This window comes from Muntiacus reevesi, chromosome 3 (genome assembly GCF_963930625.1).
Source record: "Muntiacus reevesi chromosome 3, mMunRee1.1, whole genome shotgun sequence".
Taxonomy (NCBI): domain Eukaryota; kingdom Metazoa; phylum Chordata; class Mammalia; order Artiodactyla; family Cervidae; genus Muntiacus; species Muntiacus reevesi.
The window spans coordinates 97601288-97623280 of record NC_089251.1 but is presented as its reverse complement, the minus strand read 5'-3'; the positions used below and the strand labels follow the sequence as shown (position 1 = coordinate 97623280).

Here is a 21993-nt window from a genome sequence, read left to right as displayed (position 1 = left end):
GGACTCTCCGCCAGCCTCGCCTCCCCGCTTCGGGCATCGGTCTTCCGAGCGCCCGGCCGCGCTACCTTAAGCACGCAATCAGACTGCAGCAGGCACACGCCCAGATCCTCCTTCACGCCCGCGCACGCGCCGCCCTCCGGTTTGTCCTCGTAATACCGGGGCATGACTGCGCCTCCAGCTGGCCGCGGCCTCCACCCTCTCCTTCCGAGACGGCCCAGACTCGGGATGCCAGTGACGCCGCGGCGGGCGGAACCGGAAAAAGACCGGTAGCAACCACTTCCGGTGGGCGTGCTGCGAGAGACGTAACGCGAGAGGTATCGCTCGCGGCGTTTGTGGGTCACGTGACGCTACGCGCCCCCTACGCGGTTAACGTAGCGGGGAGGGAAGTTGGCCCAGCGGGTGCTGGGTCGGCTGCTGGGTCGGCTGCTGGGTCGGCTGCTGGGCTGTGGTGGCGGGCGTGTGTGAATCCAGTGGACGCCGCCGCGGGTCTCCAGGTGAGGCCTGCCGACGGTCCCGTCTGCGCGCTACTCGGGCTCGCTGGCAAGTTTCCTCCGGCAACTTGCGGCCCCACATCACCCGGCCCTGGAATGACCGCGCCCGGGTCCGGCTGCTCGGTCTGCGGTGGGGCTGCCAGACACCATCGCGGAGGCTGGTTACAGCCGAATTTCAGATAACAGCGAATGATGTCTGCATAGGTGTGGGTCTCACGCAGTGTTTCGGACCTGCTTGTATTACAAATTACTGTTGTATCTGCGATGCAGTTGTAACTGGACGTCCTGTGTTTTTATGCTCAATCTGGCCGCCTTACCGGAGGCCCCGAGCCGGCGGGGAGCAGTTGGCGTCCTGGAGGCCTAGGCAGTGGAGCCCGACACTGGGCTGCCGGGGCGGGACATGGAGGCCGGACGATGACCACCGCCTCCCTGGCTTCAGACTGGTTGAACTGGACTCCCACGCTGTCGTTGCCCTGATGAACTATTCAGGAAGTAAAACACTATGCGTTTGAGTTTTGCCTTGTTTTTACATCCCATGCTAATGAACGAGTTGCTTGTTGGGGAGGCGCTGATGGACTTGTATGATAAGCCATTTACTTTACCTCGTCGGGAACATCATTTCTGTTTGGCTTCAGCAAAGGCTTTTCCTTCAAGTCTTGATTGTTAGCACAGATGACAGGTGGACTTTTGATTCAGACTGCCTGAGTTCAAATTTTGGTTCCATCACTATCTCTGCTTCTGGAGAAGGGGTGGGAGGGGGTGGGGAGAGGTGGAGCAGGTCTGAGGATTGACAGATGTGAAGTGCAGAGAATGGGTGGACCTTGTGAAAGCGTTATTATGAAGGTTCAGAAGGCCACGGGGCAGCCCTCTCCTGAAGTGCAGTGGGCAGCTCTCCAGCTCCCAAATCAGCCTCAAAACTAACTTTACTCTCTTTAGAGTCCTGCCTCTTCTCAGGGATTGGGGCCAAAATGTAAGGTGACTTCTCTCCTAAAAAGCTCACAAGAGGGGTGGTAGAGGCTGGCAGTTTCTTCTGGTGATTTGTATTAATAATATAATCCCCCCCCCCCCCCTTCTATCTAGGAAGATGTTACCAAGTACTTCGGTGAATTCCCCAGGGCAGGGGAACGGAGTGTTGAGTTCCAGGGATGCAGCCAGACACACAGCCGGAGCAAAACGCTACAAATACCTGAGGAGGCTTTTCCGTTTCCGGCAGATGGACTTTGAGTTTGCTGCCTGGCAGATGTTCTACCTATTCACTTCCCCACAGAGAGTTTATAGAAACTTTCACTATAGGAAGCAGACGAAAGATCAGTGGGCCAGGGATGACCCGGCTTTCTTGGTCCTGTTAAGTATCTGGCTCTGTGGTAAGTGTTCATCTGCAGGAGAGTTGAGAAATCAGTTGAGTGTTTCAGGTTGGACTTGTCATTTGGAGAATCCTGTTGTCAGCATGCTATGGGTCATAATTTGGGGTTCTCTGAAGCTGTTGTCTTCCTTTCTGAAGTCTCCAAAATCTCACAGGAAAGAGAGTGGTATTCTTTCTGACTTTAAAGGTCCCAAGCAGATGCCAGAGTAAACTGGTTCCTTGGAACTTTGAAAAGCACAGGACAGAGTCACTCCGTGTCTTTCAACTGCCGTGATAAATACATGGGGCTTCCCTCGTGGTTCGGACAGTATAAGAATCTGCCTGCAATGTGGAGACCGGAGTTCGATCCCTGGGTCAGGAAGATCCCCTGGAGAAGGAAATGGCTACCCACTCCAGTATTCTTGCCTGGAGAATCCCATGGACAGAGGAGCCTGGTGGGCTACAGTCCACGGGGTCGCAAAAGAATCAGATGCAACCAAGCGATTATCACTTTCACATTTTTCATAAATTCACTGATACCCAAATGCAAACTTACTATGAAAAAGGACTGCTGAGATTGGAAATTACATTTCACCCTCAGTCTGATGCAGGGCTTTCCTGGAGACTCAGTTGGTAAATAACCTGCCTGCAATGCCGGAGAGCCATGTTTGATCCCTGGGTCAGGAAGATCCCTTGGAGAAGGGAATGGCAACCCACTCCAGTATTCTTGCCTGGAGAATTCCATGGACAGAGGAGCCTGGTGGGCTACAGTCCATGGGATCGCAAAGAGTCAGACATGACTGAGGGACTAACACTTTCATTTCTCACTTTCATCAGGCCGATCCAGAGTGAGGGTTCTGAAAGTACTAATGCGATCTTGAGAAACTGCTTTAAGTTCTCCAATAGTGCACTGAAAGGGTCTGGACCACTTGTAGTGTCTCAGTCGTGTCTGACTTTTTGTGACCCCTTGGACTGTAGCCTTCCAGTCTTCTCTGTCCGTGAAATTCACCAGGCAAGAATACGGGAGTGGGTAGCCATTTCCTTCTCCAGAGGATCTTCCTGAGCCAGGAGTCGAACCTGGGTCTCCTGCATTGCAGGCAGATTCTTTACAATCTAAGCCACCAGGGAAGGCCACCTTTAACTGAGTTTAAACATCTGAGTGCCTTCTCAGTAGTGGTTGTATTCTGAATGCTGGGGCTACCCGGGTGAATCACAGATACACAGGGGCCTCCTCAGTAAACATCAGGTATCTCAGTGGTAGTTGTGTGTTTCAGGGCGAGCTGTATTTCTTAATCAATTACATCCATTAATAAGATAGCTTAGGGGTTTTGTTTGCATACCTGCATCCCATTCTGGAGTGGGCATCTGAAAGGCAGAAACTGACCTATATGCCTAGAATCTAGCAAAGTGTCTGAATGCATCTTGTAAATCTTTCTTGCAGTGTCCACGATAGGATTTGGCTTTGTACTGGACATGGGGTTTTTTGAGACGATAAAGCTGCTCCTTTGGGTGGTATTCATAGACTGTGTAGGCGTCGGTCTTCTCATATCAACCTTAATGTGGTAAGTACGGAAGCTTTGGTTTTTCAGATACTACTGTAGAGCCTCCCTCTGTTTGCTTCAGAGAGTAGCTGATGGAAACTATATGAATTGAAAGCACTGATTGTGTCCGCCAGGATTACCGTAACTCATTCTCCTGTGTTGGCACCTAGAGCAGAAAATACTCTTCAGGGGATGGTCCGCTTTGTCAAACTGCACCAAATAAGTGAACTGACGTCATGATTATGTTGTATTAACAAAATCCCTGATTTTGCAAAAATGTTTCACAGCCAATTCTGCTGAAGTTGTCCGGATGATAGCACAGTATTCTGCTGCCTTGGTCAGCAGGTCACTTCTCGATGGGTGAAATGTGGAGGGTTATGTCATGACATCTTACTTTGAATCTTTGACATGAGATGAAGCACATGAAAAAGGATAGTTTTGGTTAAGCTTCCTTCCTGCTGAGACACACGAGCGGGTTTTATTTGACTGAGTTCTCAGTCTGACTCTCTCTGGGTTCCTGTACCAGCAATAGTGTGCTGAGTAGCAATTTGGCATTTGATTTTTTCATGGGTGCTCTTGTGTGGTTAGCGGAAGAGGTGGACATGCAGGTGAGCTCAGCAGGGGGCTGGTGGTTGCTGTTGTGTATCAGAGAAAACACTGGAACCTGAGTTGCAGAGAGACCTGGGTTCAGATGCCAGCTCAGCCATTTACCCTGTCCTTCTTGGGAGATGGAAGTTAATTATCTATTTGTGAGGTATTTGAAAAACTTGTGCTGTGAAAAGCACCTGGCATACAATCTGTGCTCAATAAATGATAGCTGTTAACATTTTGAGCAAGATTGTGAGATGCTAACTTCTGATGATACCAACCTGTTATTTTGCTTTGTAATTTCTGACCAGTCCAATAGGTTTTGTATGTTCTGCGTAGTCAGAAAATGCAATGCACCCGTAATCTAAAATTCTAAGTGAAAATCACACAGTCATGTCTGACTCTTTGCGACCTCACAATCTGTGAATTCTCCAGGCCAGAATATGGGAGTGGGTAGCCTTTTCCTTCTCCAGGGGATCTTTCCAACCCAGGGATTGAACCCAGGTCTCCTGGATTGCAGGCGGATTCTTTACCAGCTGAGCCACAAGGGAAGCCCCTAAAATTCTAAAATCTGGCCTAAAAAGGATACTACTAACTAAGATGACAGATAGATAGGGAAACAGTGGAAACAGTGGCTGACTTTATTCTGGGGGTTCCAAAATCACTGCAGATGGTGATTGTAGCCATGAAATTAAAAGACGCTTACTCCTTGAAAGTTATGACCAACCTAGACAGCATACTAAAAAGCAGAGATATTACTTTGCCAACAAAGGTCCATCTAGTCAAGGCTATGGTTTTTCCAGTAGTCATGTATGGATGTGAGAGTTGGACTATAAAGAAAGCTGAGTGCCGAAGAATTGATGCTTTTGAACTGTGGGTGTTGGAGAAGGCTCTTCAGAGTCCCTTGGACTACAAGGAGATCCAACCAGTCCATCCTAAAGGAGATCAATCCTGGGTATTCATTGGAAGGACTGATGTTGAAGCTGAAACTCCAATATTTTGGCCACTTGATGCAAAGAGCTGACTCATTTGAAAAGACCCTGATGCTGGGAAAGATTGAGGGCAGGAGGAGGAGGGGACGACAGAGGATGAGATGGTTGGATGGCATCACTGACTCAATGGACATGAGTTTGGGTGGACTCCGGGAGTTGGTGATGGACAGGGAGGCCTGGTGTGCTGCAGTTCATGGGGCCACGAAGAGTTGGATACAACTGAACAACTGAACTAATGAAAAATCTTCTGACTGGAGGAGGAGAAGCTGGAAAGAGTGGTGAAGCTGGGTGCAATTGTGTGGTCTGCGTTTGAGCAGAGGAAGCCCAGACTAGTGTGGTGATTCCAGAAGTAGAGGATGGTGGGGAAGAGGGGGAGCCCAGGGCCTCTAGGGTGGCCTGCAGGCTGTAGGCTTAGGAGTGCCCATGTGGGCTTCGGATGCAGGTGCATTCCATGTGGTTTGTGCTGAGTTCAGGAGACTTGTTGATAATGAAATAAAGGTTCATTAGACACTGGGGGAGGGAACTTGGAAGGTGCAGCAGTCTGGCCAACATGAGGATGTGACTGGCATTCTTAATCTGAAGGTGGGAGAGGAGGACTCACCTGTCTTTGAGCTCTCCCGGGAGGAGTGTCAGTGTTCTAGAGATGAGACCTGGATGAAGGCCAGAAGCCTGGGAAGTACCTGTTTAAGGGCTAAGCAGAGGGGTGGGGGCAGCAGCAGGACTATTGAATGGGAGCCCTTGGATGGTGAGCTAAACGCTTCTTACTCCATTCATTCTATAGCACAGTCTTGGCTCAAGTGGAAGATGTTTTGGTAAGTTCCAGTTTGTTCCAGCAAAGCACTCGGATCTTGACATTTTCAGACAATTGAGTATTGGACTGTTTTATTAGTACTATAACACCTCTTGTTTCTTTTTCTATTTCCACTGTAGGCATAGCATTTTTCTTAACAGTATCTTTGAAATCATATGTAGAAGCAATCATCGAATTTCTGTAACTGTTTTACAATCCTTTTTCTTCTTTTCCTTTGAAGACCTGTCTTTCTGTTACCTGGACATCTGTCTTTTCATTTATTCATCATTTAAAGGAACCATGCAACCATGCTGTGGAACAGAGGCATGAGCTTGAGTAATTGTTCTTGTGGCTGGAGATGTCGCTGGCCACTCTTTCCTTACTGGTTCCTCCAGTACTGAACTTTCCACAGTGGGGCGGGGGTTGGCGGGGTGTATGTGACCCCAGTCTTAGGCCTCAGACCTGTTCTCTATTTGTGTTCACTCTCTGGGTGATCTCATTCAAGTTCATGGCTTTTAATACCATCTGCAGACATGAATCTGTATATCCCCTGTGTGGACTGCTCCTCTAAGCTTCTAGACCTTCTCTCTATATTTCCTACTTCTTCACCATAACAGGGCCAGGTCCAAACTCCTGTACTTGCCCCTTCCTGCACCCAGATCACTCCTGGTGCAGCCACTCCTACCTCAGTGGCACCTCTGTCTTTCACTTGTTTTAGGGCAGAAGTCTCAGTTGTCCTTGACTAATCTTTTCCTCTGGTTCCCGCTGTCTAGTACTCAGCTCTTGTTCCCGCCTCCAGCTCCAGTCGTCCCCAGGCCAGCCTCCGCTGCTGCCACCCTCTTCATCTCCTCCTCACAGTAACCTCCCTCTTGCTTCTTTGCTTCCATTCTTGTCCCCAGGGTCTGTTCTCAGACCGCAGCCAGAAGAACCCCGTCAAAACAGTAAGTCAAACGTCCTTTTGGGAACTCCACAGTGATTTATTCCACCAAGAGTAAAAGCCAAATGTCTGACAGCAGCCACAGGGTCTATAAGATGCTCCTTATTCTTTTCCCATTTCATTCCCTGCTGTCTTCTCACCAGTTGCAGGCGCTCTGAGCCCCTACCCCATTCCTCAAGCAGGCCAGGCCCTCCCCCACCTCTGTGCTCAAGACTCCTCTCCGCTTGGAAGGCTCTGCCCCAGGGGTTCCCATCACTGCCCCTGGTTCTTTGCCCAGATGTCACTCTCTCATGACTCTCGTCATAGTTAACATTCCACCTGTTCAGTTTTTCTACATAGGGTCATCTGACTGTATTGTTATCAGTCCACTCCCACTAGATTGAAGGCAGAAATTTGTTTACCACCATATCTCCAGTGTCTGGAATAATGTTTGAGCTATAGGAGATAGTCAGTAAATACGCATGGGGTTAATTTTATTGTATTATGAAAGAAATGTTATCTTTTTCTTCAGGTTTATCTCCAATAAGTATTTAGTGAAACGGCAGAGCAGAGACTATGATGTGGAGTGGGGCTATGCCTTCGATGTGCATCTGAATGCTTTTTATCCTCTCCTGGTCATTCTGCATTTTATACAGCTTTTTTTCATCAACCGTAAGTAGCAGTTACTTCTAAACTTGTTATCAGAAAGTCTTCATTGTACCCACTGAAAAAAGATTCATTGTCCATGTCTCTTCGGCAGATGTCATCCTAACAGACACATTTATTGGATATTTAGTTGGAAATACCTTATGGTTGGTTGCTGTTGGCTACTATATCTATGTAACTTTCTTAGGATACAGTGGTAAGTAATTGATTTTTTTGGTTGACAACACTACAGGGAGGGGAGAAGTTGTAACAGTAATACAATGAGCTTTTATGGAGCTGGCACTGTCCCTGGTGTTTTACATAAATTCTCCCAGTTAATCTTTAGTTATATGATACAGGTTTACTCTTCCCCATTTTTCAAATGAGGAGACAAGCCCAGAGAGATTAAGTAATTTATCCATGGTCCCGTCTCTCCAAAGTGGCATAGCTGGTATATAACAAACTTTGTAATTTCAAGGAACCATGTTAAACCATACTGATGCTCTCCAGGTTTCTTACAGGAACCCATGACAAGTTTCTTTTCTCCCAGGCTTTTGGGTTCTGGGTTACCAGCAGTCAGTCAGATGAGGAAAGGGTTGGGTCCAGCGTATGGGCATGTTTAAAACCTTTGCCATATTTTCTGTTTTATGATTCGGGGACGATTCTGATTCTTCATTTTGTAAACATCTGTGTTGGTCCCAGGCCACCTGCTGGACTGGAGAAGCCTAGGGGTGAGAGGTACTGTGGATAATCACATAAGATCAAGCCCAGCTTCTGCTGAGCTCAGGATATGTTTATAAATTCATTATTCAATCCTGTTATCGGCTCATCTTTCATAGTATGAATGAGAACCATATTTATTTTTCTTCACATATGTTAAGAAATGACTGCTCTTAAGAGTTAAATTTAGAGATCTTATGACTTGTCAGTGTCATGTATTTTGGCCCTTTCCTTTATTGTCCCTCTAGATGATTAGGATCTTACTGTAAACCTAAGTCACTTGGACTCACATGTGACTGATTCCACTGGTCAGAGAGTCCCCTTGACTTTGTCAGGAACCCCCCACACCCAAATTGTAACACCTTCTTGTTTTGGGCATTGGGGAGGTTCTGTCTCTAGTTCGGGGGAGATGGAAGTGGATTTGGATCACTGTCCTGGTAACTCCCAACAGTTTAGAATGTTTGGGCATGCTCAGTTTCTGTTTGGGGAGTACTTGTATGAGAAATACTCAGCTTTGAATGCATGGGCTATGAACCCACTAATAGGAAACCACAAGTGAGAGAGAAAGAAACACAGATATCTGGGGGTGGGTTTTATATTTGACAGCTTCATTTCTTTCCTAAAGTCTGGATTACTAGTTGAGATCTCACCTTCTCAAAGTGGAGGTGTGACACTCCCTTAGTTGGGAAATCTCGAACAGCTGAAAGTTGGTTTTTTCCTATAACGTCATCCATCTCTGCTGGTACATTAAGATGGGAAGCTTCTGAAGCATCACAGGTTTAAATTCAGCACTTCATCCATTACTAACTGGCGATGTTGACTCTCACCCTAACCTGAATCCTGGTCCTTCTCCAGCACTGCCGTTTTTGAAAAACACGGTGACACTTCTCTACCCGTTCGCACCGCTCATCCTGCTCTACGGACTGTCTCTAGCACTGGGCTGGAACTTCACCCACGCACTGTGCTCCTTCTACAAGTACAGAGTGAAGTGAGCCGGGGGCCCCGACGTCTGAGCAGCAGCAACAGTGTTGGTGAGGTGGTGATGTCTCATGAAACCTGTAAATAAACTATCACTGTAGATATCATAAAGGTATGAAGTTTGCAAATTTGAAGAAGTGTAAATGTTATACTTAGTACATTCCTTAAAACTAATTAAATGTACATTTCTACAATAAATATTTTTTAAACTAAAGTGTTACCTTTTATTCATAAATATTTGCACACAGAATGATACACAAAGTACTAAGGCTATGAGGAAAATAAAAAGGTAAAACTTTTTAACATAAATTATTTTTGAATGCCTGTCCACATGACAATAGTCAAATGTGTCCCATCCCCTCCCCAACTGTTACTGACAAGGTACAGAGCCACCCCCAATTCTAACAGGCCACATTTTAAACTTTTATATAAGCCACAGGGTCCTAGTTTAAGCTTTAAAAGTCTCCTTAGGAATCACTGAACTACAGGCAGTAAATGTCACTAGTAGCCATTATTTATGGAAAAAAACAAAAAACAAAAAAACCCCAACCAACAAAATGTAGCAGATTGACGAGGCCCCCAGAAGCTGTTCTTACTCCGGGAACTGTATAGCCACATAAGGTATGAGTGAACCTCTGTTGTAACACTGATAATCATGGTCTTAACAACTAAGGCTTTTTTTTTTTTTCTTTCTTTCTTTAAAGACTTTCCAAAACACACCAATCTACTACTGTTTTCTAACTGAAAATAGTCCCGGTAAGCTATTATTATATATCAGTGTTAAAACTAAAATAATAAAAAAGCTTGGTACTCATGAAGTTTTACCTGTTTTTTATTAGAAGGAGTCTTGAATTCAACATGGCTTTTTAAACTTCTTTATTTCAAATACACATGAACGGTTGTGGCACAGAGAAACAGTGATGAAGGCACAGTCAACGGGACCAGTTATCAGCTTTTCAGTTTTAGCAGCAAATTAGAAAATAAATAATCTGCCTTTGAAAATCCAACAGGACCTAAAATATTACTACAGTTATTACCAATCCGACCAATGAAGATGTTATAAGGAAAATATGTACAGTATATTTCAGGGGAGAAAAAACCTTGGTACAAGCTGGAAAAGCAGTCCTTCAGGCAGCATCTCCCAGGGGTGCTTCCAGAGACACCCCAACCCCCAAGACAGCCTTTCCAAACGGAGTTTGTTCTCAAGGAGAAATGCTTTAGTCTTTCATCCCATAAATGAAACAATGGTTACATTTAATCAGCTGATTTCTAAAATCTTTCTTAGAAAACACGACCGACTACACGGAAAATGTCAAATCTGCTGGCAGTGCATCTTACAGTACTGTCGATACCGGCCATCATTAAGGCTCTGAGACTATGTCTTCAAAAGGTATTTTCACCCAAATTTCAGCAAACAGCATTTTGAACAAACAATGGAATGCTTATCAAACTCAAGTACCAAATCTTTTGATTCCAGGGCAATTTGCTAATCACTAATGCTCTGAACAAAATAGCCTTCCTCGTGTCCAAGAGTATGGAATGTTCCCCACAACAGACCATCCTTATTCTAGAACAGTTTTAGCACCACAGTTCCTAACGTTTTTCCACACAAAGTGTTTCCAGTCCAACACTCAGTTTACATTTTTTTGAATGACATCTAAATTCTCCACTCACATACTCTGAAGCTCCAGCCCCTTCTGGTTTGTTCCTCTGGAAATGCTCTAGCTAGCACCCTAACAGGTGAAGCGAGTGTTTCAGGTAAGAAGAGTCAAGTTTCTGTATAGATATTGATGATACGGGTAAATAAATATAAAAAAAAGGCTTTTTTTTTTTTTTCCCAGTAATACTCTTGTAGTGGTCTCTTCAGCACTGTAGTTTCACATGCATTGAAGAAATAAAGGAAGCATATTAGTTAAGCCATATATATGTTAAGATTAATAATTAAAGATATACAATTCTCAAACTAAATCTCACACACTATAAACACTGCTCCATAGCTTAGAAATGTTTCCTTCTCTTTAGGACTTCAGATATGATTACGACTCAGATCTTCAACTTTTTGATAACTTTAGCCTCTCATTTTCTTTCATTCAACTTTTCTTAAATCAGGGCTATGGCAATATAGTAAAAGAAGCACAAAAAATATGGATACAAAATTAAAACAGCAATTAACAGTTTGAGAGCAGAAGTATTTTTGAAAACATGTGAATTACAAAACTTTGTTTAGCACATATAGGATTTGCTCTGTGCTTAGTAATACAGAATAGATTATTTGATCTCTACACAAAGGCATACTTTTTTTTTCCTCTTAATAGCTTATTTAAAATACCACTGTTCATTCTTAATAACTGACAGGCTCAGAACAATAAAAATCAACATAAAGTGACACTGATTCCAGGAAAAATATGCCTCACTAGATTCTGCTCCTGTGATGTCACGCTAGCAGTTCCTTTATGAAACGTGCTACTCCAAGTGTTTGCTACTCCAAGCTGCTCCAAGTTTTTGCCAACAACCTTCCAATGAAAATTAACTGAGGTCTTCGGGAGAGAATCCCAGATGAGACTTGGTTATATAATCTGGTAGGACAAGACTTTATTCATGTGTTTATCAAGAAATAACCCAACTATGTGTGAAAAAAAAAAAAGGAAACTACAACACTTACTAACACCATACACAAGAAATAAACTCAAAATGGATTAAAGATTTAAATGTAAGGCCAGAAACCATAAAACTTTTACAGGAAAACATACGTGGTACACTCTTTGACATACATCACAGCAAGATTCTCCATGACCAACCTCCTAGAGTAATAGAAATAAAAACAAAAGTAAACAAATGGGACTTAATTAAAAGCTTTTGCATGGCAAAGGAAACAATAAACAAGATTAAAAGGCAACCCTCAGAATGGAAGGAAAAAACCAAGCAAACGAAACAACTGACAAAGGATTAATCTCCAAAATATACAGGCAGCTCATGCAGCTCAAAACCAGAAAAACAACCCAATCAAAAAATGGATGGATGACCTAAACAGACATTTCTCAGAAGACATATAGATGGCCAACAAACATGAAAAGATGCTCAATATAGCTCATTATTAATGTAAATCAGAACTACAAGGAAGTATCACCTCATGCCAGTCAGAATGGTCATCAGTAAAAAACCTACAAACAATGCATGCTGGAGAAGATCTGGAGAAAAGGGAACCCTCTTGCACTGTTGGTGGGAATGTAAATTGATACATCTAGTATGACAATTCCTTAAAAAACTAGGAATAGAACTACCACATGGCCCAACAATCCCACTACCAGGCATATAGCCTGAGAAAACCATAAATGAAAGAGACACATGTAATCCCAATGTTCATTGCAGCACTTTTTACAATAGCTAGGACATGGAAGCAACTTAGATGTCCATCAACAGATGAATGGATAAAGAAATTGTGGTACATATATACAGTGGAATACTACTCAGCTATTAAATAAAAAAGGACGCATCTGAGTCAGTCCTAGAGATGGATGAACCTAGAGCCTATTATACAGAGTGAAGTAAGTCAAAGAGAAAGACAAATAGTGTACATTAACGTGTGCATATGGAATCTACAAAGATGGTACTGATGAACCTATTTGCAGGGCAGCAGTGGAGATGCAGACACAGAGAACAGATCAGTGGACACAGCTGGGGAAGGAGAGGTGGGACCGATTCAGAGAGTAGCATGGAAACATACCATACGTAAACATCAAGTGAGAATCTGCTACAGGACTCAGGAAACTCAACCCAGTGCTCTGTGACAACCTAGCGGGTGGGATACAGTGGGAGGGGTTTCAGAAGGGCGGGGACATGTGTATACCTGTGGCTGATTCATGTGACGTAAGGCAGAAACCAACACAATATTGTAAAGCGGTTATCCTCCAATTTAAAAAATGAAAATGAAATAACACACCAGAAGGAATCAAGTAGGAAGACTTTTCTGCTTCACCTCTTTTAAACATCATATTCATTTTCTATTGCTGCATTAAATCATGGCAAATTTAAATGCTTAAGACAACACCCATTTATTATCTCACAGCTCTGTAGGCCAGAAGTCCAGGCAGACAGGACTGCACTCTCTGCTCAAGGTCTCACAAGGCTGGAATCCAGGTGCTGGCGGGGACCAGGCTCTTGTCTGCTGAAGTAGAGTCCATCTGCAGACTCCTTCAGATTGCTAGCTGAGTTCAATTCCTGTGGCTGCAGGACAGCAGTTTCCATTCCCTTGGCTGCCAGCTGGGGCCTCTCAGCTCAAGAGGCATTTCTCCTCATGTGGCTGCCCCCGTCTGAAACCAGCCATGGTGTCTCAAGTCCTCCTGCTTTGAATCTCTGACTTCTGCTGACAGCCTGAGAAAACTCAGGGCCCACATGATTTGGTTAGCTGTTCCCAGATAATCTCCCTTTTGCTGTACAACATAATTATGGATAATACAGGTTCACATACACTCAAAATCTACAAAGTCACTGGGGGTCATCCACAGAAGTCTGGCTGCTACAAATACACACTGCTATTAATTAGAGCAATCTTTCCAAACATGCTGTTTGCATATAATCACACTTGGCTTCGAGGACAGCACTGTTGGCAGACAATTTTTTCATTACTAGGACACATTTAAGAGAAGACTTCACAGCATTGCTGAAGTTTTTCTAATTATTTACTATGCAATTGTTGATCTAAAAAGCTATAAAAGACATCTCCAACAGTTGAATTAACCTATACATACATGTCTACAGCCTGCATGCTAAATAATCCACGTGCATTCATGTTTTCCAAAGCTTGTCCTATCACAAGCTTTGGAACCTCAACCTCAAGTTGGAGATCTTACTGGACTCCAATAGCAGAGATAGTGACTGCCGTAAAGAATGCGTGAGACTGAGAGCAAAGAATTTAGAACTTGATCTCAGAAACCTGGAAATAGGTCCTCAACTTTCTCTTCTCCCCGCAAAAACTCATCATCATTTACACTATGATATATTCTGCATGTCTGCTTTTAGCTTCATGATTGCAACTCATTATTCTAAAATGATTCTAAAAAGGATTCTAAACTGTTCATATTAGCACTCTTGACACAGTGCTGTCCTATAGAATTTTCTGGGATGATGGAGATGTTCTATATCTGTGCTGTTTGATCCAGTGGCCACTAGCCAAGGGAGAGCCAGTGTGACTACAGAGCTGAATGTTTTCTTAATTTAAGTAGCTGCCTGGTGTCCAGTGGCTACTGCAGAGGACAGCAGAGCTCCAGAGACATCATGCCATAGACACACAGAAAAGTAAAACTAGTCCCACCACTTGACACTTTTCCCCACTCACTCTTTGGAAAAAAGTGGTTCAGCGTCCATTCAAGGGCAAGTATTTACTTTCTCTCTGTTCCAGGTTCCCTAATCTTCTGTCGCAATACTTCAGTCGCTAACATGATTCTTAAGGGCAACCACTAGAATTGCCTGTTCTTGGCACGCTGCTAATTGTCTAGAGGAAATCAGGGGAGGAGAGCTCAGCAAACGAGAGGCTCCATGGACACCTGTACAGCAGGGGACGGACAGGAAGCACGACGGACACGCTTGCCCACAGGCGCTTGACGTTTGGTCAGAGTGAGTACATGTCTGTGCACACACACACCCCACAGAGAGAAACTAGACAGTTGAGGCTGTGTGTGTGTGTGTGTGCAAGTGTGTGGCAAGCACAGCAGCTGAAGAGAGTTCAGGAAAAGGAAGAGGAGTGTGGGCTGGAAGAGTTGGTCCGCTCCCCCAGATCCTGCCTGGATACCTGCCACGTGTCAGGCAGTGTTCTGGGCTCAAGGAGGCGCTGGTAACAAATTCACAGGAAGGAAGGGGCGCACAAGGGAGTCCTTGAAAGATAAGATGTGGCTAAAACTCTTGTCAGGAACAGGAGGGATGAGCTAGTAAGTTTTCACCCTCAGCTCTGCAGAGCTGCCTGGATAAGGCTCAGTCTCAAGACATACACCCTGACAAAGGGCCAGGAACGGCTGTTACTGTCACCTCCTTGGACTCTCAGAGCATGGCCTTTCTTCCTCAAGTCAGAGTCAGCTACTTGGGAAGCAGAGAAACAAGGGGGTTCTAAACCCACCCCCGGTTTTTCACCTCCTGACACTGAGTTGTTAGAGCAGCAATTTAGTATATGAAGCTGGTTCCAATGTTTTATAATGAGAGGCTATGCTTTTCCAGTGAAGTTTCCCTGCCAGGCACTGGGCCAAGGAGAGTTGGGAAGAAAAGGTAAATTAAAGAAAATACAAAGTAAATTTTAAAAACCTTGAGGAAAATGTTTAACTGGACTTTGACATAAAAATAATTATTGTTGGCAACGTTTAACTTTTAAATCAAGAACCATTCAAGTAATGGAAAAAATTGTACCCTATCTGTTTTCCATCCTTTTTCACTGCATGACTCTGTACAGAAAATAAGGCTGTTTGAAAGCTATTTGTTCAGCCTACTGGGTACAGGTGACACTTCTCCAAGCTAAAGGCAACCAGCTAGAACCTCCAATGCCCAAGGCCTTAGCCATGGGCGATTCTGAAAGCCCAGAGGATTTAACCTCAGCACACCTGTAACTGCCTGCAACCCACCTGAGGACACCACAGTGATTGGGAACTGATGTTGATAATTCATAATTTTGTAAAAGACTTCCGTTAAGATCACTGACTGCCAAGGCTGATAATATTTTTGTCTACAGTAATGACATCATGTGGAATTACAGGTTTAAGAGTAATAAATACTCTTTGGATGTGAATTTACTTACAAGTTCATATTGGAACAGAATAAATTATTTTGAAAAACATACACCTGTTACAACACCTTTCACCAAAACCCCACCATTACAATTACATTTTTCTTTAAAATTAAACCAACTGTGACTCATACAACAGTATTACCTAGAAAACATTTTGTCAGAACTCAGAATGAGTGCAGATATAAAAGCATCAAGAGAAAATGCATCTAATTCATGGATTTTAGACAAAGATTAATACAGAAAGAAGAGTTTGTCATTTTACATATCAGAGGAAATGTAATGACTTCAATGTATGGTAATTTGGGTTGAAATGCAACACCCTTGCACATTAAAACTTATCAGACTGATTTTTTGTGGCTATACACCATACATAGTATAGTAAAATAACCCTCAAGAAGGACATTGGTCTTTAAAATCTTGGCTTTAAGGAATGACAGACGGCTTTGAAAATATTTTGCTCAGAATCACTGTGATTATAAAAGTACTTCAGTTAGGAAATCAATCTAGAATCATTCTTAAATGGCAGTGCATTTGAAAAATGGCATTAACTTGTAATGTTTGCATTTCCAAAGAAAAATATAGAAAGAACTTAAAAAAGCAAGGTAACTGGTTTTCAAAAAAAGTATTGATTCAAAAATTTACTGCACAAAAATATGTACTTCTTAAGTGTTTCTAATAAATTAACTCCATAACATTTTAGGTATATTTATATATTTATATATATATATAATCCCTGATCATCTATAAAAGAGGGTCTATAATACTAAAATAAATGAACTTCAAAAGTACCCCCTTCATAAAATGTATTTAACATTAATTTTTCTCAAATTTAATGAATGTAACAATATGTACAACTCTTATGTATTAGTATAATACCAAAATAGTACAAGTCATATTAACAGGCTGTCATAACTGTAAAACATTTGAGTTGAGTTAAAACTGGAGGACAGCTTAGATTCAAATGAATACAACTATCCGTGGGAGATTCATTTTCCAAGTGGAAATATGACAATCATTTTATCTACAGTAGATTTCACGAGAGGTAGAATTCAAGTTACCGAAAACACGTACGTGCTCAGCTGTCTTTAATCAACAAATTCACAGGGAAAAAAATGTGTTGGTTTCTTAGGAGATGGTCAGTTTGTGACTTTTTTAATATGGATCTGAAATACAAGATAGTGAACAGCATGATATGGCAATCAATTTTCAATTCGAAAAAGATCTTAAGTATGAAATCCAAATGTTGTAAAAAAAAAAAAAATGTAGAATCTAAGCTGTTTCACTGATTTCATGTATTGTCTTACCTCATTAAGAATGGCCCAAACAGCAGAATTCTGAATAACTGAAAGTCGGAAGGCTGAAATGGGGTTTAGGTTGGGATCCACCATCCCTTCCGCAACACCGTTTACAAATTTCCCTGCAAAGGAAAAATCAACACTTGTTGGAGTAAGACCAAAACAAGCACACATAAACTATCAGTGACTTAAAGCAGGGAAGGAAAACACCAAAATGTTTCCAGTAGATGTTTCTACACAAAGGATGGATGAATTTTTTTTTCTTCCTACTATCTTTATTCCAAGTTTAAATTTTTCATGAAGTAGTACATGCCTTAAAACATGAGCAGCAACCTATTTAACAGGCAGAGCTATAAAAAGTAAATATATTCTGACATAAACTAACACAAGTTTTTAGTAAAATATGACTTAGAAGCCTTACAAAACATACTCCTCACCATCTCTCAGTCTGCTTTGAGGATTGAGTCAATAGTAACAAATTTCACTGCTTTAATTAGACATACACACAATGGTTGGCTTTGAGTGATTTCCAAGGTCAAATCTAGGAGGAATTAAGATATGATACATCTTCAAGGCAGGTCTAATACAAAACTCCATTATAAATGACAAGTTCATAAAGCTCTCCTGTAAGGATAAGGACCAAGACCTTCTAGAAAAGATAATAAGCTCTCCACTCTACTTTTCTTGCTGTGAGGAAACAGCAAGGAAACAAAACAAAAACACTGTTGAAAAAGTGTCAGAAAAATGGTTGTTCTGAGTCACACTGCTCTAAGCCAGCGATTGGCAAACTTCCTAAAAACAGCAGATAGTAAATATTTTAGGCTTCATGGCTCAAGAGGGCATTTGAGAATATCACACAGGTACTTGTATAGGAAAAGAGAAAAACTAGTTCCCATAAAATTTTTATTGATGAAATTCAAAATTTCAACTAAGTATTTTATCTTTATTTATTTTGAAATTCAAAATAACTCAGCACCTTTTTTTTTTTTTGCTAATACAGGTGTACTAAGGAGAATGTAATTCCTTTTGGAGGAATCCAAATTACCTGGGACTCAAATTCAATGTTCCTTATCAAAACTGATCACAAATATTAATCTGTTAATGTGGATCTATAATGAGGCTTCTTTTTATGAAGAAATTTATTTTTCAATTTAAAATATTTTTCTCAATCCATATTTATTTACTATTAAACATTTGTGCAACACTTTGGTAAAGTAAAAAAAAGTCCTGAAATAATTTGTCTAGCATTAAAAGATATGGCTTATCCCCTGACTTTTTAAAAAACTTTTACTTTAGAGCATAGGGGATAAACAATGTTGTGATATCTTCAGGTGCAGAGCAAAGGGACCCAGTCATACATACACACGTATCCACTCTCCCCCAAACTGCCACGTAACATAGGAGATTTTGATATATCTTGAAGGTTTCCTTTCACACAGCCTAGATAAGATACTGCCAAATGATGTTATTAATCCATAAGCGCAAGATTTAATGGAGCATATCCATGACTTGGAAAGTATCTGCATCAAATTCTATTAAGAGTCTTTTCTTCAAAAGATATCTACCTTATCGTAACATTACAGATGAATCACTTTCAATCAAAGGTTAAGTGGAACCTCGTCAATTAGCTTGATATTTCTTGTAGTTTGGTGTCACCAAGGTGACTTGAATGTAATATAAGTTTTGCACATAAGCACTGTTTTAATAATTTTAGGTTGAATTCACTAAGAAACATGATCAGGTCTGAAGCAAAAACTAATTTTCAAAAAGATAACAGTAGTTGAAAGCACTCAAAAACTTTCTCACTTGGAAAATTTTCAATTCTCATTCCAGAGCTTAAAAATAAATAAATAACATTTTATCACTGCTAAGTCCCAGAACTGCTGCTTGGTAGGGCAAGTCAGAATATTCAGTTCTTATTTCTGACAAAAATTCACAGAACTGTTGTTGATGAAGTCAATGAGAGTGAGTAAAATTCATTGGCAATACCACTAGTTCAATAGATTAATCATACACGACAGATTCAAACACTCTGTAAAGCATCTATTGACGCATAATAAGATAACCGTAGGCTTGAAACACCTTACGGTTTTTTTAAATTTTTTATTTTATATTAGAATACAGCTGATTAACCATGTTATGATAGTTTCAGGTGCATAGCAGAACAACTCAGCCATACATATACATGTATCCATTCTCTCCCAAACTCCCCTCCCATCCAGGCCGCCAGGTAACATTGAGCAGAGTTCCATGTGCGACACAGTGAGCCCTTGTTGGTTATCCATTTTAAACACATCAGTAAACACTTAGTTTTGCAAGCTTCGTAACTCTGTCCATCAAACCCTTCTCCTACAGGGGTATTATTTTTACCACCATTCACTGTAACACATCCTAGCAGATTCTGCTTCAGGTTGTACAAATTTTGTGTCTTCTCAACTTGTTTGATGGAGAAGGCAATGGCACTCCAGTACTCTTGCCTGGAAAATCCCATGGATGGAGGAGCCTGGTAGGCTGCAGTCCATGGGGTTTCGAAGAGTTGGACATGACTGAGCGAATTCACTTTCACTTTTCACTTTCCTGCATTGGAGAAGGAGATGGCAACCCACTCCAGTGTTCTTGCCTGGAGAATCCCAGGGACGGGGGAGCCTGGTGGGCTGCCGTCTATGGGGTCGCAGAGTCGGACACGACTGAAGCGACTTAGGAGCAGCAGCAGCAACTTGTTTGAAAACATTCTTGCCTGCACTTGTTCTCTACAGACTATTCGCAGAGGCCGATTCTTCAGTCACTTCAAACCTGGCACTGACTCCAAATAACAAGGCAGTAGTTGTTAACAGATAAGGCAGTAGTGTCTGTCAACTCAAGCCAAAAAAAAACTACCCAAATAATTTGCTTGCCTTTTGATTAACTGACATTGCTCTCAAGGTCCCCAACTCCTCAATCAAAAGTTATTACTGGAAGTCTAATGGTCTGAAATAAGATTATTTTCTCTGCACACATATCTCTGGCTGTTATAGCTACACACTGGTGGATGGTTTTCTCGCTTGCTAACATGGGAGCCACTTTGGTTACAGCCTCATTACAATCTTTTATTTTTGTGAAGAAACTCTCAGGGAGGAGATATATTTTAAATTTTCTAGTTTTTCTGACCATTGCTTGCCTGTGAGCTGGGGATGTTGTTGTAAGTGGTTAGTTTGGTAACATATTCTTTAGTACAGTTCCTTTACATAGTAAACACAATGATCTGCCATCTGACTTTGTAAGAAGAACCCACATTCCACTGTGTTAAAAAGCACAACATTCAAAGTCCACTCTCTTCTTATTTCTACCTGAAGGGTAATCACTGGTAATTTTTTTTTAAATGTCACAATAGAGTGATGTGTGTGGCACATCAAACACTGTCAAATTATAATGCATCAGTGCCACTGGTGGTACCCTGAGGAGCAATTCAAAGCAACAGGAGCACCACCTCCATCTCTGGCAACTGCTCGCTTATCTCCGCTGTCATAGCAAAAAGACACACACAACCCGGAACAAATGAGCACAGCCGTGCTCCAAGCAAACCATTCGTGGGCACCGAAGCTGGGATATTTTCTCATTTTTACATACCACGACATAGGACTATTCTTTTCTCAACCACTTAACAATGAACATAAACAATGAAAAACATTTCAACATTCTTTGCTCACAGGCCATTCAAACAAGCAGCTAACCCTTGCGCTGTTAAATTATGTGTCAATTCTAAAGTCTTAAAATACAATGACCAGGCTCAGAATTAGATAAGACACACTCAAGTTGAAAACCATACTGGTAAAGTTTACACTCATTTTCTTGAATAACCATGTATATTCTTGTTTTTAATTTAATTTTTATTTTATACTGGAGTGTAGTTTTTGGGCTTCCCAGGTGGCGCTAGTGGTAAAGAACCCACCTACGAATGCAGGAGATGTAAAAGATGAGGGTTCGATCCCTGGGCTGGGAAGATCCCTTGGAGGACAGCATGGCAATCCACTCCAGCATTCTTGCCTGGAGAATACCACAGACAGAGGAGCCTGGCGGGCTGAAGTCCGCAGGGTTGCAGAGCCAGACACGACTAAAGCAACTTGGCACGCGAGAACCGTTGACTTACAGTGTTCAGGCGCACAGCACCGTGATTTGGTTCTACATCTACATGTATCATTTGCACAGGAAATATTCAACATGTGGACTTCCTAAGTAATCTTTTTATTAAAAAATTATTAATACTTGTTTCATAAAAGTATGTCCATATTTGGACTGGGGTAGGGACTGTATGCTACAAAAACAGTACTATTTAACATTTAATTAGGAAGTAGAGTCAGGGTTGAAAAACACTGTGGAACTTGAAACATTTTAACTTATGAGATATCTGACCTCATCTGATGAGATCATTTAATTAGAAAAAATAATTAGTAAATTATAAGACTGGCCTCATTAAAACCCTCTCACCCAGCAATTTTATGCTGAAGAAATACTCTTGCATGTGCAGAAGGCATATACAGACTGCAGTAAAAATTGCAAATGATTTTAGTAGCAATGATTAGCAGACTGACTAATTAAATTAGGACATGCTAATACAAGGGAATATTAGGCAGTCAATTAAAAGAATGAAGAAAGGATAAAGAGAATGAAGTAAAGTTGCAGATAATGCAGTTGTGAGTTACTTCCATTTCTAAGCATACACTGGAGAGAAACTCTAGTACATGTGCATATGTTTTTATACCAGCAAAAAGATGAAGACAAACTTTATGACCAAACAGAAGAACAGACAGTATCATCTCTGCAGTTCTATCCAGTGAAAATGAATGATCCAGATGCACAGATCCACATGGTTGAATCTCACAATGGTGAGAGACAAAAAATTGTAGATTACAGAATGACAATCATTTATATTTCAAAATAAACAAAATA

The 21993-nt window shown here is 41.8% G+C and overlaps 3 protein-coding genes across 8 annotated transcripts in view; 1 reads left to right on the top strand and 2 right to left on the bottom strand.

The window, feature by feature from the left end:
* Positions 1 to 264, bottom strand: part of COA5 (cytochrome c oxidase assembly factor 5) — a 30768-nt gene extending 30504 nt beyond the window's left edge. The window contains exon 1 of the mRNA XM_065929749.1: positions 66 to 264. Coding sequence (XP_065785821.1) covers positions 66 to 164 — 99 coding nt within the window. The 5' untranslated portion in view covers positions 165 to 264. The remainder of the gene's footprint in view (positions 1 to 65) is intronic.
* An 88-nt stretch (positions 265 to 352) lies between these two features.
* On the top strand, positions 353 to 9217 carry UNC50 (unc-50 inner nuclear membrane RNA binding protein). Of its 5 annotated transcripts, none has more exons than XM_065929746.1 (6): positions 353 to 494; positions 1572 to 1855; positions 3275 to 3395; positions 7193 to 7332; positions 7421 to 7522; positions 8881 to 9217. In XM_065929746.1, the coding sequence occupies exons 2-6, from the start codon at positions 1576 to 1578 to the stop codon at positions 9015 to 9017; spliced, it is 780 nt and encodes a 259-aa protein (XP_065785818.1). In that variant the 5' UTR covers positions 353 to 494; positions 1572 to 1575; the 3' UTR covers positions 9018 to 9217. The 5 variants fall into 5 exon arrangements, with proteins under 5 accessions (XP_065785818.1, XP_065785820.1, XP_065785819.1 ...); XM_065929748.1 differs by having other exon boundaries at positions 368 to 494; positions 1576 to 1855; XM_065929747.1 differs by lacking the exon at positions 353 to 494 and adding an exon at positions 522 to 983.
* Positions 9218 to 11635: 2418 nt separating this feature from the next.
* Positions 11636 to 21993, bottom strand: part of MGAT4A (alpha-1,3-mannosyl-glycoprotein 4-beta-N-acetylglucosaminyltransferase A) — a 114708-nt gene continuing 104350 nt past the window's right edge. For both annotated transcript variants that reach the window (XM_065929742.1, XM_065929743.1), the window contains exons 15-16: positions 17077 to 17189; positions 11636 to 16935 (exon numbers count right to left, since the gene is read on the bottom strand). In XM_065929742.1, coding sequence (XP_065785814.1) covers positions 16909 to 16935; positions 17077 to 17189 — 140 coding nt within the window. In that variant the 3' untranslated portion in view covers positions 11636 to 16908. The remainder of the gene's footprint in view (positions 16936 to 17076; positions 17190 to 21993) is intronic.